General features: G+C 28.9%; 1 protein-coding gene across 1 annotated transcript in view; it reads left to right on the top strand.

Annotated features, from left to right (window-relative positions):
• Positions 1 to 8,751: 8,751 nt before the first annotated feature.
• LOC136796867 (protein spire-like) overlaps positions 8,752 to 19,236 on the top strand; it is a 26,466-nt gene continuing 15,981 nt past the window's right edge. The window contains exons 1-3 of the mRNA XM_067051860.1: positions 8,752 to 8,781; positions 12,400 to 12,529; positions 18,598 to 18,803. Coding sequence (XP_066907961.1) covers positions 8,767 to 8,781; positions 12,400 to 12,529; positions 18,598 to 18,803 — 351 coding nt within the window. The 5' untranslated portion in view covers positions 8,752 to 8,766. The remainder of the gene's footprint in view (positions 8,782 to 12,399; positions 12,530 to 18,597; positions 18,804 to 19,236) is intronic.

Here is a 19,236-nt window from a genome sequence, read left to right as displayed (position 1 = left end):
ATATAATGTAATTTTCATTTATTATTTGATTAACTTAACGTCGAAAAAGTTTTAAATTAAGAGCTTTTTTTTCATTGATTCCTTCGATTTTATTCAAATATCAATTAAAAACTTTTGATAATTTGAAATGTTGTAAGATTATTATCGAATTAAATCAATATTGCTAATACATAATCTGGTTCAGTTAATATGGTATAATGTTTTGAATAACATTATGGAGTCATTTATCAATTAATTTAAACGACAATTTAAGAATTTAAGGTAAAATGGGTATATTTGAATGGAATAATATTTTAAAAACCCTTTTCTCCATAGCACCTTAGGCTATTTCAATATATGAATATTACCGAATGATAATTTATTGTTAGATTTCTTGAAAGATTTCCCAATTTAAAATTTGTCTAAGTATAATTTTATGATAGCCTACTTTTTGATTTTGTAAACAATAAAATGTATATTTTATATTTATAATCAGAAATTCTTTTTAAAATTTAATTAATTTAAAATAGTAAAAGTACGAAATACAAATACGAACTGAATGCATGATTCACAACGTGTGCTCTAATAAACGGAATTGATTCGACCGGAAGGTCAAAGACCCCTGCGGAAGTAAACACCATAGCACCTTTGTTTTCATCACGGTTCTAATCAAACTGGTACTGGTTTCATGTTTATCACTCTTGCTACCACGATACTCTTCCTGAGCTATTCGTATTTAACTCATTTTTCATTTTTGACCATTTAATACTTAAAAGTTTTGAATAAATTAAACTGATAAAATATATTCCCGCATATTTATATTGAAATAATTGTAGCTTTTATTTTACAAAGTACTAATATTAATTGAATTCTAAAGAGAAAGAATCTTCATCGAATAATATAGTGTTTTTACTCATGGATCGAAGGAATCCTCTTAATCCGACTCTTCTTTATGCAGTAATGCAATGGAAAGTCCTTCAAGTTCTTTTGACCGCCTTGATATTGGGGCATAACTTGAAAAATAATAAAATTATAAAGTAATAATAGGGATTCTTTCAGATATTTTTAACGGGGTAGAAAATATGAAAAGTGCCCTTTAAATATTTTTCCACTATTTGAGGAACGCGAGTCTCAGATCCGTGCTCTTCGAGGTATTGAAAATATTATTTTCAACGCTTTCAGTAATTCCGGTCTGTGAGTCAAACATCTTAATATGCCATTGAAGGTTTTACCAGACCCTCTAAAAATCAACACCTCTAGTAACAGCGGTCTACCTTGCTAACTATTTCGAATGGATAACTTACTACATACAGCAGTTCGTTATGCAGAGCTAGAAGGAAGGCGATCCTTGCACTAATGTGCGCTCTTTAATCGTGCCCAAAAAGGGGTTTTTGTAAATTGTATGGCTGGTGTTCGGATGAAGTTAATGTTATTTTTCAAGGAAAAAACTACGAAATTAATTTTTAGTGGACTAGTTGTTATCTTGTACTTTTGCAGTCAACGGTTATTGGGGTTTGCAATAGTTTTTTAAAAGTTTGGTTTACTTTTTACTGTTACTTTATATTCTTTAAAATAGTGAACGATTACATTTACAAAAGTTCTAACATCAAGATTTGGTTTCAACTTTTATACTCTCTTTTTATATTTCAATCTTTCAAAAGTCTAATAACATAAGCGAATTTTCTTAGGAAAATAATAATAATAAGAAAAAATTTATCCAAGATTATGTGCCCATATTAATAAAATGGTTTCAATTTTTTTTCAACAAAGTAGTTCGAGTACAAAAAATATTTTATTAATGCTTTATTATATTGATTGTTTAAGATTGGTTTATTTTATTATTAACACAAAATTTATTTCAAAAACTCTTCTTTGAGGGAGAGATTTTGAAATAAATGTTGAGAGTAAAATTGGATCAAGTGTATTTGTGTTAATAATAAAAAAAAAAATTTAGTTTATTTTCAAGTCAAATATCCAGTCTCAGTCTTTACTAGGAAGAGGTGATTTCAAAAAGTTATTTATTCTCAATTTTAAATTCCTTTGAAATTTTTTCATCTTCCTTCTGATATTTACGTTCCTGCTGGTCTTTCAATATTTTCTTTTAAAGGAAAATATTTAATCTGAATCTTTTCATGTTAAGGTTTTCAGACATTCTACCTCTCTTTTCTCATCTTTATTTCATAATATATTAAAACAACACGAAACTTTAGTCGTGATTGGATGGTTGAAAACACAATCAGCCCAATAATTATTAATGTATACGATATTAAATCCTGTTGATTTGTAAATAGAAGTAGAGGAAGTTGCTGTATGACCTAATTTTGAGCTCTTATAAGGAGGGGACTCGAGAAAACTAAAAAGTCAACATTAAAAGAGAACACCAGGCAGGCAGAACGTCCAAATTAGTTGTAGAAAGCACCTCGCTTACTAATTGGGAAAGGAGAAAGAATCGAAAATAAAATCGATTAACCCCGTTTTTGTGCTTTATCTATGTTTTTAACAATCGATTTGTAACAATCGGGGCTGATCCAAATGGCAGTGAACTCGGTCGAAGGTCAGTTAAATTATTTTTACCAACGTCAGCTTTTTCGTTCGATAATCTCTGTTCAAATATGGATTTATTTTTAAATAACAACCCCTTCTGATATCCTAATTTAACTTTTTTCCTAAAAGCGGAATTTTATAAGTACTATTACACGCACAGTTATCCACTAAATGACTTGAGGTATTTTGAAGATTCTGAAAGGATTATATTTGTATTTTCTGATTCTTGATTAAATTATTTATTAATTATTAGATTATTTAGGAATAATAATGAACTTGTTTACCCTGCGAAAACTTACAGCAGAACTTTATGCTTTGTAATGACCACCTTCATGTTGCAGTTTAGGTAATGAGTAAGTAACATTGCCCCATTGGAAGACATTACTTCAGTTTTACTTTTAAGATTCAGCTATCCGTTAACTTATATTAACACTGAATTATACCCGCTGAGACCTTATACCCAGGCCGTACATGAACGGATGGATGTCTTAGGTGGGCTACAAAGTTTCGGTCAGAAACTGCGGGTCTGAAAATATTGAGACATGAAAATTGAAAATTTGTAGAGCAGTTACCTCAATCTTCGCTTAGGTAACCCATGGCAACCAAGGCGCTGTGGGAGCTTTGTAACAACACTTAAAATAAGTGTTGACTCGTGTGCTATCTCAAAAGCTGTTAATTTTTGGTGTTTAAACATAATTCATTATATAGTGTACTTAAAGAGACTGAAGGCACGGTTTGGAATCTACTAATGATAATATTTGTTCTATTTTCTCTCTTTTTTTTAAAAAAATTTTTGTTCTCACTTAAACTGAATACTAGTATAAGAGTAGCATTTTAATTATGTGATTAAATCTTAAAATCAATCATACTTCTAGTCGGCAGTGAAAGTATAAACCCGGCTCCATGTAACAGCTGATGGCAAGGACCTTGGCGGTGTTGTTTACTCCTGGTCTTCGACCTAGGGGACCCCAACACGCCCCCTCCAGATCCGAATGGTTATAGTGTATCCCGAGGGGAGGAAAGAAATGAGGGGGGCTGAATGGAAGCGTAGATGGGGGCGCATGCTCGCCTCTATCGAGCCCCCAATGAGAGTATACTTTGCCCCCTTACTCTACATCGATCTGATGGACAAGTCTTTGGGGGTGGGGGGTTGCTTTTTCTTGTCTACTTCCTGGAAGGGGAAAGAGGTGCTTTGTCTATATTTGGGTGATGGAGTGAAAGAAGAAGTATTGTTAAGGAAACTCAACAATATGTCCCTCCAAACGATGATATGCTGTTCTGAGAACCTTTTAAGGAAAGAAAATAAATAAGAACAATAAGCAGAAGTTATTGTTCCTAAACATACCTGTTAGAGATTTTTAAAGTGGAATCCGAAAAAGGCTTCCTAGTGGAGAAAACAACCCCAAGAATAAATGAATGAATGTCAGTCCAAGCTACCAAAACAATAACTAATCTTCGCCGTGTAAACCAATTGCATACAGTTTGCTTTAAATGTGACCATAAAAATTTAGCTTTAATACTGAACATTAATAAAATTTAATATGACTATTGGATTTTGAAGAATTCACAGAGGAATACAACATGAACCAGCAGTAACTGCACATTAGCATCAGGAATTGTATACTTTTCCAAATTTCAGTGTGGTTACTGATTTTTTTTTTTTAAAAAAGATTCTGTCTGTTTTACCATAAAAGCTTACCAAAAACCTTTATCGAAAGAACCTTTTAATAAATAGTTCCTGAAGTGTTTATATATATATATATAAAAAAAAAATTGTAAAAGTTCTTGCCAAAAGTGTTTTATGAAAGTCCTGGCAATAGAGGATCCTTCTAGTTGGAAAAACTCCAGGAAACAGTAGTATTATTTAAATAATGTAAAAATCTTTTATTTAGTATGAACCACCATACTAATACTACAGTATAAATAAACTTTGTTGGCTTACACTAATCAAAGAAACGTTGCAGACCATGAGTGTAACTGATAGTTTTGGTTTTTTCTTCTTGTGGCATGAGTATTCACTAGTTCTCTTGTTATATACATGTTAATAAGTAGGGTGATACATTACATTTTATTTTTACTTATTTAAAAATAATTGTTTTTGTTATTATTTTTTGTTTTTTTTTTATTTTGGTTTATGATTTTTGTATGAATTTACTCAATTTTATCACTATTACCTTGCCTTACTATATTTTTCCATAATACTGCTATATCACTATCACTTAAGATCCAAGATTGTGACAGATTGTAATATTTATCAATTAATTATTGTTAAAGCCCAAAATTTTGGTTTCTATTTAGGTTAATTTTGTTTTGACAACTTTCCAAGTGACTTTTAATATTGTTAGTTGTAAGTTTATGTTTATTCATTTCTTTTTTTAAACAAAAAGAATTTTAAATTTGTAAATAAAAATAAGGGATATAAGGAGGTTCTACGTTTATAAATATATTGCGGAGGTTTAACACGTGCGGAGCAATACCGAAGGCAGTGGCGCCAGTTCCTAAATAACCGCGGATGAGCCAGTTGGCAGTGAAGATTTAGGCAGCACTGGAGCGATGTTAGTTGGCATTGGCACGGCGTAAGACGAGAGACGCACTGCTTCAGACGCTCCACCGCCATTATTGGTTGACTCTTGTTTGTTGGAGCTATTGGAACCTTTTCACCCACTCACCGGCAGTCACCACTGTTCAGTCTACAGTTTTTTTTGGAGTCGTCGGGTTGCCCGGTAACCTCTCTCTCACCAGCTCGCCAGCGGTCATCCTGGTCAACCAACTCTAGACTTGTGATGTTATGATATGCCCATATCGACCCCACGCCCATCTGTGAGTGACTTTATATTCTTCCTCCGAGTATCATATTTTCTTTTTTTTGCTTTAATTAACTTATTATTTCCAGTGTAAATAGATTTTTTTTGTTTATATATGTATCAAAATATGTTTATCCTTTTTACTCCACGATTCTCGTATCTTTTTTTTTGTAACAACATAACAGTTCATTTTTTTTGTTTATATTTTAATTAATTAAATCTTTGTATCACTTGGAAAGTTATTTTTTTATTATTTCATTTTCTCAATTATTATTTTTTTATGTGATATTTATTTCAGGTCCTCCGTTAATTTTTTTTGTTTTATTTTAACTCGAACCAGCGTACATTTCCCTCTGGGGAAGAGGTCGGTTTTCACATACGAAACACCCCTCGCCCCAACAATTATAATAATAGAAAAAAAAACTTCGTTCCTGTAAAAAACCTGGAAAAAAGATTTAAGTTACAATAGAAGCACAAACTCAATTTAATAAAATGACAATGCCTATAGTATGTAGTAATAACCCATATTTTTAAAATGGTTATTAACCCCTTAAAATATAAAATAATCTAATTAATAAAGTGAAACAATCTTGTTTAAATAAATAAAATGTTATCCATTTTAGTCTCAAAATATATTTATTCACTTTATAATTCCAACTTTTTGGCCAATTCGACCATCCTCAGGGACAATCTTAATATAATTCTAGAATTAAATCTATCCATCTTCCTACCGTCCTATTTCACTCCTGCTCATTATGGGCAAAATCCTAGAAAAACTCTTATTAAAATGCCTCTTTCCAATCCTTGACTCTTATCATGTTATTCCTGACCACCTGTCTGTATTTAGAACATCCCATTCTATCTTATAACAGAGTCATCGAGTGGTTGATGTCATATCTTCCAATTTGGAGCGCGAAATGTACTGCACGGGAGTCTTCCTCGATGTTGAATGAGCTTTTGATCGAGTCTGGCATCCAAATCTGCTCTATAAACTTCGTCAATTCCTACCCCCTACATATTTTCTTATAATCCGCTCCTACCTCTCTGATAGAACCTTTAAAGTAAATCATAACCTAGCCTACTCATCTCTCTTTTCTCAGTCCGCCGGTGTTCCTCAAAGTTGTATCTTAGGTCCCATGCGATTGTTATGATGGTTATACGATTTATACAGCTGACATCCCAACCCACCCTAACACAGTCCTAACAACATACGCTGAAGAGACTTACTTGGAATCCACACACAAGACTGAAACGACAAGAAACTTCTCGTAGATCCCGATTCTTACAACACTTACTTGACAAACCCTCTAAACTTCCCATTCACTAAAAAAAAAAATAGGAATCACTACGATAATCAGACCAATTTGGACTTATGGAATTGAGCTCTGGGGCTCTACCAAACCATCGAATTCCTCCCGCATCCAATCCTTACAATCCAAAATCCTTGATACTCCTTATTACGTTACAAATAAACTCATTCACAAAGACCTCAACATCCCATTCGTTGCAGATTTGGTCCAAAACAGATATGCGTCTTTTCATTCCAAACTCCTTACCCATCCTAACCCATTAATTCTTAATCTTTCATCCTTAACAAGCCCTGATAATCCTCCGAGGCGTCTGAAAAGAAGATGGCCACGGGACATTCTAATTTAAATTAATGCTTGAAGTACCACCAATGGGTGGTTCCTTCCCAAGATTTTCAAGTGTATACGAAACATAAAACATATTTACTTATTGTATTTATTATTTGTTCAGTTGTAAATCAAATTAAATAAATTTAAAAAAAAATAAATAAAAAAGAATTAAATCATTTAAAAACACTTCATGCAGTCTTCTTTGTTAAAATTTATTAAAAATATATTTAATGATAAATTTTAACAAAGAAGGTGACTGTGATAAATAATTTTATTTTATAATTTGATGTGAAAATTGACTAATTAGAATAATTTATTGAATTGACTTGGGCAGAATAGCCTGCATGAAATGTTTTTAAATGATTTAGTTCTAAAGTTGCATTAAGATTGTCCCTAAGGATGGCCGAATTGGCCAAAACGTTGGACTTATAAAGTGAATAAATATCTTTTGAGACGAAAATGAATAAAATTTTATTTATTTAAACAATATTAAACTGTCTCAAGAAAGTGTTAAGATTATAAATAAAGTTAAACAATCTTTTTTTTTAAAGCCCTCAATTAGAAAATAAATTTTACTATAATTTCACGGTTTGTATCTTGTAATTAATTGCTTTGTTCTTAAAATGAGCCGAAAAAAGTATCGGATACATTCAATATGAATTGATACTTTTTCCTTACGGTAAATATTAGAGAATAAATCATGATATATCCGTTAGTTCATCTCTTTTTTAAAGTTTTATTTAACAAATTATCAAATATAACAATAACATTACACCAACAAACATTACACTAACAATAGCAACTTATCAGTGTTTTAAATAAAAAAGTAATCTTGACAAAACAGCTACAAAATATCTGGAGTTAAATATCTATACCAACTGGGATTGGTCGCTGCTAAAATATTTTCTTTTATATATCGGGCTCAGATTATCTCGGCCTGTTTACTTAGGACTTGTGAAGGATTTGCCTCCGAACACGAGGGCCTTATTCCAATATTAAACGTTTTTTTAGATCTAAGCGTTTATTTATTCAGGATGAAAGTAGTTATGAGAAGTGTATTTCAAAATTTATTGTATATAGTTATATATTTAAATATATATATATATATATAATTAATACATTTTATATAATATGGAAAAATAAAGAAACTTTTATCTTACATACATAAAAAACATTTTTCCAAAAACAATTTGGGTGAAATGAATTTTTTTCTACTCCTGGGACCGTCGAATATCTAAAGTTGCAAAATCACAAAAACAGAATATTCCTGTATTTGCGACGGGCCAAGTTGAACTGTTTTTATTTTCAAATATAAAATAAAATTTTATACTTATTTACCATTTTGTTTTAAGTCATTTTTATGGTTGTAAATAACAGCAATATAAATTTTTCTATGAAAACAACATCTAAGTTTATTAGATCGTCCACGATTTTTTTATGTTGTCGGATGCTTGGAAATAGTCCTTAAAACTCTTTTACGGTTCTATGTAACAACGAAATACTCTTTTTTTTTTCTCCCCAAATAGCAAACAAGGAACCTAATGCATACATAGCAATTTTTATTTTTATAATATAATTGAGTTCATCAGCCTGGTTGGTATGGCAACGGGCTTAGCATGTATATGGTTGTACCGTTTCACCACAAAATTATGTTATATTGACCGCATAACCACATATCCATCTGTCGATTCTAACACCTCTCGTACCATCGATATAAAGTGTTATCGGTTATTATAACACAATAGTGTTATTGGTAACCGTTGTCACAAACCTTTCATGTCCTGGATGTTTTCCAAGTTTTAATGGCACCTAAAGTAGTAAGTAAGAGGAGAATGCTTTTAGCAAAATAAACTAGTTTCTGAAAAGCGAGGAAGTCATAACTGAATTAGCGTATATGGGATTGGAGGTAAACTATGGAGGTATGGTTGGAGGTAACTAAGTTTTCAAAATGGTGCCAAATAAAGCACTTAACGTTTAAAAGGCTTATTTTGAGTTGCATTTCATTCAATTTGTTTTTAGATCAACTATTGTTTGTTTATACTTGGTTTGGTTCTGCTAAAAATGACTTTCTTTGTCAATATAAATCCCTCCATGGTTGAGTAGTCTTCTCAATTCTTTAGTTGATCCACCTTTTTAATGTATATGTATTCTTCGTCATAGTTTATTTTCAAAAACCTTAAGATGTGCTCTTTAAAATATGTTATCCGGTTTGGCGCATGTTGTGAGCAGTTGAAAGTGTAATACTTCGGTAAATTCTTACTGGTTTCTGGAGAGTAGACGCAAACTGAGTTACAAGATCGCCGCAATGGATGTAGGAGAGCCAAAATTTATCTAATATTATAAATTTTTTTTTTGGTTCAAATAATTTCTTTCATATCAAATTTTATAGCTAGACTAAATATAACAAAAAAAAATTACCTCTTTTAAAACTCAAGGAATCTTGAAATTCTCATAATATAAAATACCAATTCGTGTTTTGTTAAATGTGCATTTCCTTAGTTAATTCTTATAACTTCTTTCCTATTCTCTACTCAATTAAATATAAAATTTGAGGCGATCAGTTGATTCGTTAGCCTTTTTGCATCAACATAATTTTTATTTCTTATTATCATTCCACTTCTTCTTAACGCATCTCAGGAAGAACTTAAAAGTTATTTTTGTATGTTTTCCTTTGAATATATATACATATATATACTATATATATAGTAGCGGAAAACGGCCGCTAAGTTATATAAGATCCTTATAGTTTTACTACAAAGATTTTTTTTTTTTTCCGATTTTCGATTCCATAGGTTTGCCACGAAATAAAAGTCAACCCCCTCAGGCCGAATTCGAATTCTCAATGTTTGTACGGTAACCCCCCAACTCTCTCGGGCACAAATAGCCTTAAACTTATTTATATAATATATACTTAATTGTAATAGTATTGTTATTTGTTTGCTTGTATTGACTAGAATTATAAAGTATTGTAATTTCCCCTACGTACGCTGTCTCGCAACTACTTGCTAAAATTCATAAAGAACTAGTTGTTCTTTGAAGGCTTTCTGGTAAAGTTCCAGAGATGTAAAATTACTTATAGTTTTATTATTATAGAACAATTTAATTTACTGTTCCATTAGAGTTATTACTTAAAAAAAAAAAATTTGAGTTTGACTAAAAATTAAAAGTTAAAGAAACGCCTTTGTGTTTAAAATATCAATATATCTTTAATTAATTCTATAATTAGTATTCTTTTATATTTTTCATTAAAAAAATTTGTGAAAGGTTTTTCTTACAATTCCTGGTAACATGTGATGTCCTTTTAAGAAGATAGTTCAAGTTAGTTAAGTTGATCACAATGTAGCTGGATCTTGAATACTAAAAAAATATTTTTAAAAAGCAATATGTATATGTTAAGAACTGGAAAGTTAAACCAATGTAAAATATAAAACTCTTTAAAATATGAAACTGTTTCAAGATAATAACATAATTAGTGATTAAAAAAAAAAAAAGAGGAATAAAAATACCTTATATATATGAAAATAATAATATATTTGTTTCTTTAACGTTTATTATTGTGTTATAATGTTAAATCCCGATCGGTGATAATGTTTCGTGTCGAGACGAAACGAAGCTTGCAACTAATCGCCAAAGTTTTTCCTTAATATCCGGTTCTCGTTGTGAACTTTCTCCCTCCGGAAGTAGCAGAAATGTTTCACTTAGTGGCATAACTGTATTTAATTAGCTTCCTGTCTATCACGCTCAAGTTTTTTTCTGTTACAGGTATCAATAGAATCTGGAGAATCGAATAGGGAAATCAAAATTTTTATGTTATATCATCATATCAATGACTTCATCACACCATGCTTATTTCTTCTATACTATTTTATTATTCAGTTTGATTATTGATGAAGCAGCACGGAAGTTGTGTTTTTTTTTCAGTTATCCAAATATCGACCGTCCTTTAGTTTCATTATTTCCCATTGTACATTATTATGTATAAACGTATTATTTAATTAATGAAACAGCTATTAGTCAAAGATTAAATAGCGGTATAAATCAATACTCAACTTCTAAGATAAGAACTGCCTTACGTATTTACCTGAACGTTAGTGAAAATTTTAATGTTTGTTGCTTGAATTAATCTTGCATCGATTCCATATATTTCTTGTTATACTTTAATAGTTTCACTTTTAATTGCAATAACCCCGCATAAAGCATTTCGATACATTGAATTGATGTGAAGATATTACATTTTAGAGTATTTTTTCATCCTCTTTCATTATTCTCAACATCATTATTTTCTCTTTCTATTACAAATATTGACGGGATAAAAATATTATATATAAGTGTAGTATTTTTCTAAAAAAAAAAAAAATAATAATAATAAATAAAAAGAATACTCTTTGTAATTATTTTTCCACAATTATAAAATATAAATTAATTGTAATAATTCAAAATGTCATTATTAATAAACATTTTTAATTAAATTAATAGCAATAGAAACATTCCCTAACATTTCAGTTATTATAACTTTCAAAGTTTAACTTCTAAACTTCAAGAGCCATAATAATTGAAATGTGAAATAATGTTTCAATTGTTAAATTAATAAATATTCTGAAATCATACAATCTATTTCACTTTAATAATTCTGGACAAGTTAGTTCAGAAATTAGTTTGCTTATTTTCAAAATAATATGAAGCACATATGCTCATCAATATTTTTAAAAAATAATATCCAATAGAGGTTCCTTATTTGACTTGGGAGAAGCAGTCAAAAATAATATTCAATAGAGGTTCCTTATTGGACTTGGAAGAAGCAGTCAAAAAAGTGACCTTATATTTGTTAAGCAACTGTTCAAGCTCCTCTTCTAGAACTAATAAGGTGAAAAACTCTTATTCATGATCGGAGTGCTGGTTTGATATAATAGTTTTCAATTATATTTAAACATTTGTGGGTTTGTTTACTCTGGTTCCTGCTATTTATGTGGCCCCTGTCATCATATTTTTAGACCGTGACTGTCACATTACACCAAGATTTAGCCTTCTAGATTCTGGCTTGTATTTCTCTCTCTATTTGTTGTCTCTCTTAAATTGCAGGAGAAGACAATGCTTTTGAGATTGATTTAGAACATTTATAAGCCTTTGTGATGGATTTATAAGGATTCCAGTTGACAAAAAGGACCTATAGGTCTCCTTACTGTACTGAGAATAAAAGAAAACTTATGACTTCAAGTAGAACAATCATTGGAAGCTTACTCCAGATCCTACAAGTCATATTGTATTCTTCCTTCCCATCACTTCTTGAATTAAACATCATTTACAAAAATTGCTGCTATTTCTCTCATTTATCAAACTTAAATCAACATTTAACTTTTATCAAACTTAAAAATGCTACTTATGTTAATTTTTATATATCCATTGGATTTTATTAATATTGCATGTGTCTCTTTCAGAATGAGGACTCAGATGACGACGAGGAGCCGGAAGAAGAGCCAGCAGCAGACAGTAACCCTTGGCAGCGGACAGGTAGTCTAGTGCTCTCCGAAGCAGAGATCCAACACTACTGTGACACGACACTTGAGTGTAGGCCGCCCCCCAAATCTCAGAACCAGATTCAATGTTGCATCCTTTAGCTCTGTTTGCCTTTGATACTCAGCATTTCTCTTTTGATTCTTTCTACTTCATTACCGTTCACTTTTCCACCAGTAGTCAATGCTCAAACTTTTATTTTTGCAGAAAAAATACAAAACTCTTTGCTGTGTATTCTCTTCTGTTATGCATTTAAATTCTTTAGAAACGGTCCTGTAGCGTGTATATTAAGTAAATTTCTTATAAAATAATTGGTTCCTTTCTTCCTAGTTTTTTAATATTAATGTTTATCTCTCTCTATGTATTTTTTCTCAGTTTACAGAGTTATATCACCGGTAAAAATATTATTACTTAATTTTTTTTCTAATGGCGATTTGATTTAGACTCATTTTTTCATCCAGTTATTAAATTGAAGCATGCACTCTTTTTGTCACACATAGTACCTTAACACTCTTTAGTGTCATATTGAAATAATATTTTCTAATATTGTATCATAATTCATATTTTTTTTTTTTATTAGCATGTAAATGTTTATTTTACCACTTATTATCTGACTGTTAGATTAGGTTCTTTTATTGTTCTATAAAATAATTATCATTTATAAAGTCACTAAAACTAAATGAAAATTTTTAAGAAAATTAAAAAAAAAAAAAGTATTAGACTGATAAATATAATTAAAGGATACGTCTTTGACTAACGTTACCAGCCTTCCTTGTTTCAGAATATTTTCCCCAAATAATGCCTTAATCATCTCCAAAATGATCCTTAACAACAAAGACGAATAAACCAAATCCATAATACTAATTATTTATTAAATATATTTATTAAAAATATGTCTTAGACATTATTAGAATAATCAATCCTAATATTATTTTAATTTTACCACTTCAAGTGGAATTAATATTTTCATCTCATGTAAAAAAAAAATAAAGATAAAAAATACTTCACAAACCTGATGTAAATAACTTTAATTTTGATTCTTGTTTAGTTACTGTTCTGTATACAAGCTTATTGCTGCTTTCGCACTAAAAATTTGTGATAATTTTATGTTATAGATTGCCACTTTTGTAAAATAGTTTTTCCAACAGGTTTTATGTATAACTGAATTTACTTATTAAGTTCATTTTGTGTATTTTTATTTTGTAAAAGAATTATTGATAACTGTAAATAAGCATGAAAATTAGAAAAGATAGTTTTGAAGAGGGTCGATACAAAGATCTGATTTAGTTATTAGTCTTATTAAGTCTGTAATGTCATAGAGTTACTAGACATCTTCATTAATTTTTTTTTTCATTGCATGTCAAAAGCTTGCGATGTATTTTGTTCATTATATGATTTTAGTGTAAAAAAAAAATGTTTTAATCACATGTTTTGTTACTTTTATAAATTTACCCAATAAATAGTACCCAATAAGTTTTTTTTTCTTTTTTTGTTTTATTATTTTTTCAATTGAACTTGCATGTCCTAGATTTATTATTACTATCTTTGCTAAATAACTTAAATAAATTATTGAAGTACCTAGATTTTGCTAACAAATTTAATGAAAATTACAGATCATTTATCAGCAACTAATGTTAACATTTAGTTGCTTACTTAAGTATTTTCAACAGTTTGAATGGTGATCCTTGAAGCAGATTATCAATGGATGATGAGGTTCGGTTTTGATGAAGAGTTCTATTTGTCATTTCTAAGCTTGCTTTTCTATTCACAGTTTATTTTTTCTTACAGACATCTTGTGAAAAATGTATGTATTTCACATATGAATAACTGTAATCGTAACTAGAGAAGAAAAAGATTGATTTCCATCAGACCTTTAATACAAAACTTCTAATATTCTACTAATAAATATAATGTACAGATATTCTACCATCTTGTGTAGATATTTAATAGTAGAGTATCACTAAATATTAATACATTAATTTCTCTGGCCATATTGATAAATCATCATTTCAAAGTATTGGAGAAAATATGATCAAATTAGTACGTGTCTTGAATATATGTTTCAACATTTTCAATCTCATCAGTTTAAGGAAAAATTTTTTAATTCAAAATATGTTATAAATAGTACCTTGATGAATTTTGTTCAATTCTTAAATAAAATAATTTTATCTTTCTGAATTTTTTGAAAATGATGAAGTTGATAAAAAATAATCACAATAGTCTCATTTTTACTGTTGAAGAATTTCTTGAACTGGATTCAAGCAATTATTTATTTCCAAAGTACCCTAATGAAGAACATTGCGAGATAGGGGTATATTCACAGCTGATTTTTCAATAAAATCCCTTAACAAAATAGATTATTTTCTATGTCTTTTCTTAAATTTGTTTACTCTTTAACTGACCGATGTAGTGTAGAGTCGATGCAACCTGGCCAATAATATCTGTCCTCATAGCCTTTTTATTCCTCCTCTGCCATCTTCTTTAACCTCCTATTTTCCCTTTATTTGGGTCTATTGTCTTCAAAAACTTGCCTCATCAGTCCTTATCAATTTTCCAAACCATTTCAGCTACTGTTTTTCTATTCTGATTGCAGGTTGCAGCTCAGCAAGATCCTTTTAAATCGTGCTGTTGCTTACTCGGTCTCTCTTAAGCTTTAGACTCAATCTAGCTAGATCATCTCATGTCTGAGAATTGGATCCTTTTTTTTTTTTAACTAATGTCAACATAATTGAAAAAACTTATTTATCAAGTGAAAAAAGAGGTTTGAGTATACAGTAAAATGTTATGTAAATATATTTTCAATTAATTGATCAGGCTGATATAAAAAAAAAAAATAGTGGATATCATTTATTCCAAATTTAGAGCCTATAATACTAGATTACCATTTGTATGTACTGTGGTGTATACTATGGGCTGAATTATCAAGATGAATAAGGATATTTATCTACTAGCTGCTTCGAGAATGAAGAGTCAGATGTTCTTATGCTGGAATTCAAACATTTATTCATATGACACCATATTAGGTTAGTGTCATGACAAGCCGTAATTGAAGGAAATTCCTCCTATTAAAGTTTCTTTTTTAGGCATGGAAAGATTTTTTTTAAAAATATTGCTGTTATTTTTTCTACAGCAAAATACTGAAAATAATTTATTTTATACAATTGCTGTTGTTTAACACCAGTTGCACAAGTTGTAGTTTTTGCCTTATAGTGTAAATATTGTGCAACTGAACTTTAATGTTGGTCTGAATATATATTTATCATTGATGAAGTATGGTTACTAATTATTTTTTTTCAATTATTTATATCTTTTTCCACAATTCTCATTAGTAAAGATTTTACTACACTTATCTCATATACTTTGGTAACTTGTTCTTTTCATTACTTTGAGTTTTATGTTACAAGCACTTTATAATATTATTTTAAGAATCATGCATTTGTAATTAACAAAAATTAATTGGATGCCAATTTTGTTGTTCAGTAATGAAAATAAAACCTTTCATTTCATAACAGAACCTCAACATCCATATTGAAAACATAATTTCAAACTTTTTGTAATCTGTAATATAAAATACAGCTTAAAGATACATAACCTTTTTTGCATGTTTTAATTTTATTAGCTTGCATGTGTTTTATATGTAATAGAATTAGTATATATTTTTTAATTTGTTTATGGTAGAAGTTTTTAAGCTATCATTTTTAATTAAAAGTATTCTTGTTAATGATTTAAAGTAATTAGCAATATTATTCATAAAAACATTTTTGATTAATTTGGTGAAGAATGCTTTTAAATAAAGCCTTGATAACAAATATTATATTACTAATATGAAAACTCATGGTATATTATCATTTAACAAATCTTTCTCTCATTAAATGAAAATATATCCACTTATACTTTAAATATTAAACAAAAATTAATTTATAATATTATTCAATGGACTAAGTAATAAAGGGAATAGCCTCATGTTTTTATGAATTGGTTTACTGGTGGAACCATTGGTTTTATAACTTTAATTTATAGTATCAATAATACAATAAATATGCCATTAATATCCTAAAATATCAGTTAAAATGGTGTTAGTTTTTATAACTCAGCTATTTCAACATAAAATTAAATCTGTATGTTGTACTGCATATTGTTTAATAGATGCATTTATGAGGAAGATGATGTGGTTTTATCACTCGTATTGGAAAAATTTTACCGGGACTATTTTTCTACCTCCTTGTTAAATATATTTATTTATATTTACACTTTATTTTCCTCTCAAAAAAACCTATGACACCACTAAAAACTGGAATCAAATAATTGTATTAAGTTTTAGAAATGTAGCACTATTTTTCAATTTTTTGTAATCATCACCATGTATCTTAAACTTTGTTAAATTTAAAGCTATATAGCAAGGCTCAACCTTAGTTTTGAATTTTCTTTATGGGTTCATACTTTCTAAAAGTACCTTTTTATTAATTCTAGTCATGGTGGATCTAATTAATACATTCTAAAAAATAATCGTTACTCTCTAAATTTATGGAATTTTTTGAACCTCCTTTTTTTTTTTTTTTTATAGTGTAAAATATTTTTCACTCTTTATATTACAAAAATTTTCATAATACATAAGGTTTATTCCAATTAATGGTTTGACAATCAGAAAACAGGCAGATGCATTTTTCATGCCGAATTCCAATTTCAGCCTCTTTTTCAATGTTGCTCGATTTAGCAACTAATTTTTTTCTCAAACTCTTCTATTCATTAGTAGTAAATGTTCTAATTCTGGATTTTTGGGGGCGGGTGGCCTGGGAAGGATTCCCTTTATTATTAAGAGTTTTGGAATAAAAGAATTATACTAACCATGTGCCCGATCGTCTGTTGACTGCCAAATCGTTCCTTGGGTCATGTCTGCTGTTAAAATATAATTAAATATATTATATATTAAGCTGAATAATACTGTTTAAGTGTTTTAAAGGGGTTTGGAATTACTAATTTTATGTCTGTGTTGTTTTATTGTGAATATGTTTTAATTCTCTTACTATCTTATTATGTCCTATCCAACTAATTGATATAAAATAAAATAATTTATTAATTTTGTTGTAAAAATGATTTATAACAATATTTTTACTATGATAGATGAATTAAATCAGATCACATTTTGACAATTAACCTTCTTTTCCATAAAAGTTCTGATTCCATAGTTCATCATCATTATGCTAAGAATTATTAAAATATTGTCATAAATTCAATGCACTCTAAAATTGCTTCCATCTTATTATATAAAGTATTTTGAGATGCTTAAACTAACAAATATAAGTTCATTGTTGGGAGCTCGTGGTGCAGGGTAGTCTATCTTGAAACTAAATTACATTTACATCTAACTTAATAACAATGATTTAAAAAATTTTAATTGTAAATTGTAATTTTTTTTTCACATTTAGAAACATAATATTAAAAACTAAAAAAATATAAAATAGTCTCAATGTGTATCTCAAAAATTTCATTACTTTATCAAATGAGATAATAAATTTATTAAATTAATGAAACTAAACAAACCCACTGATAATTTATCTTTAATCGTAAAATAATATTGATGACTACTTTTTAATTAATTAATGTTACAAATTATTGATAGAATAACTTATTAAAAGTTTTTATATTGATTTGAATGAATATTTTATCCAGGTAATATGTTCAAGGATCTAAGGTTAATGTTTTGTTTCAAAATAAATGAAATATAAAATATTATTTCAACTCTTTACTACATTCTTAATCCAAAAAAATTAGATTCCTTTTGATTAACTTGTAATTTAAAATTAGTCAATGGAACATCTTTAATTATTATTTTAAACAATAAAATATACAGTACATTTATTAGAATTAGAATAAATAATAAAATTTATGGTTACACCAACTTGATTAAAAAAATAAATTATAAAACAATATATTTACTAAAATTGAAATTATAACAATAAAAATTGTGATGGTGTTTAATATATATACAAAATTAGTTTTGTCAGTGAAATATACATAAACCAGATTAGCCAAAATACAATTCATCAGCTATTAAATTAATATGGCACTATTTATTGTCCTGTTTTATTTACAAACATTAATTCATTTATAATTACCCTTAGCTTATGATTTGGCAACGCAATGCCCAACACGCCGTGCTTCAGCCCGACGGCACACTGTAGTGGTTTGCGAGGGCGGAGGATCACTCAGTGTACCACAATCTCGCCCAGAATCGAGGCAAACAGATTCTCCAACTGAATCTCTGTCTTGTACACTTCCTGAGATGACATGGTCAAGGACATCTCTTCAAGATGATTTAATGAATTATGTAAGAAAAATGGTGTATTAATTTCAAATATTACTTTTAGTTTTAGGTATTATTTTCCTCTCAAAAAAACCTATGACACCACTAAAAATTGAAATCATTTTTTTTTTAAATTATAATAATAAACACAGACCACTTATTCTTTTATAGCCATTTATTATTACTTTTTATGGCTATATGTTATACAGTGTTTTTTTTAATCTCTAACTTTCCTACGTTATATTATACATATGTATTACTACTCTTATTTCCAGAAATTTGCTTTCAATCTGGTAAAATATTTCTCCTTTAGTTAATTAGCAAATTTCTTCATAGTTTATATTTATTCATTTTTTGTCACTACCAGCAATAAGATATGGTCAATTATTTCAAATGAACATAATTAAAAGTACCATAGAAGTGGTTGACTTTGCTACTTATAATTATAATAATAATA

Source organism: Halyomorpha halys, unplaced genomic scaffold (assembly GCF_000696795.3).
Source record: "Halyomorpha halys isolate HHAL.00 unplaced genomic scaffold, Hhal_1.1 Scaffold543.1, whole genome shotgun sequence".
NCBI lineage: Eukaryota > Metazoa > Arthropoda > Insecta > Hemiptera > Pentatomidae > Halyomorpha > Halyomorpha halys.
The sequence above is the reverse complement of the archived record's forward strand: the minus strand, read 5'-3'. Positions and strand labels throughout refer to the sequence as shown.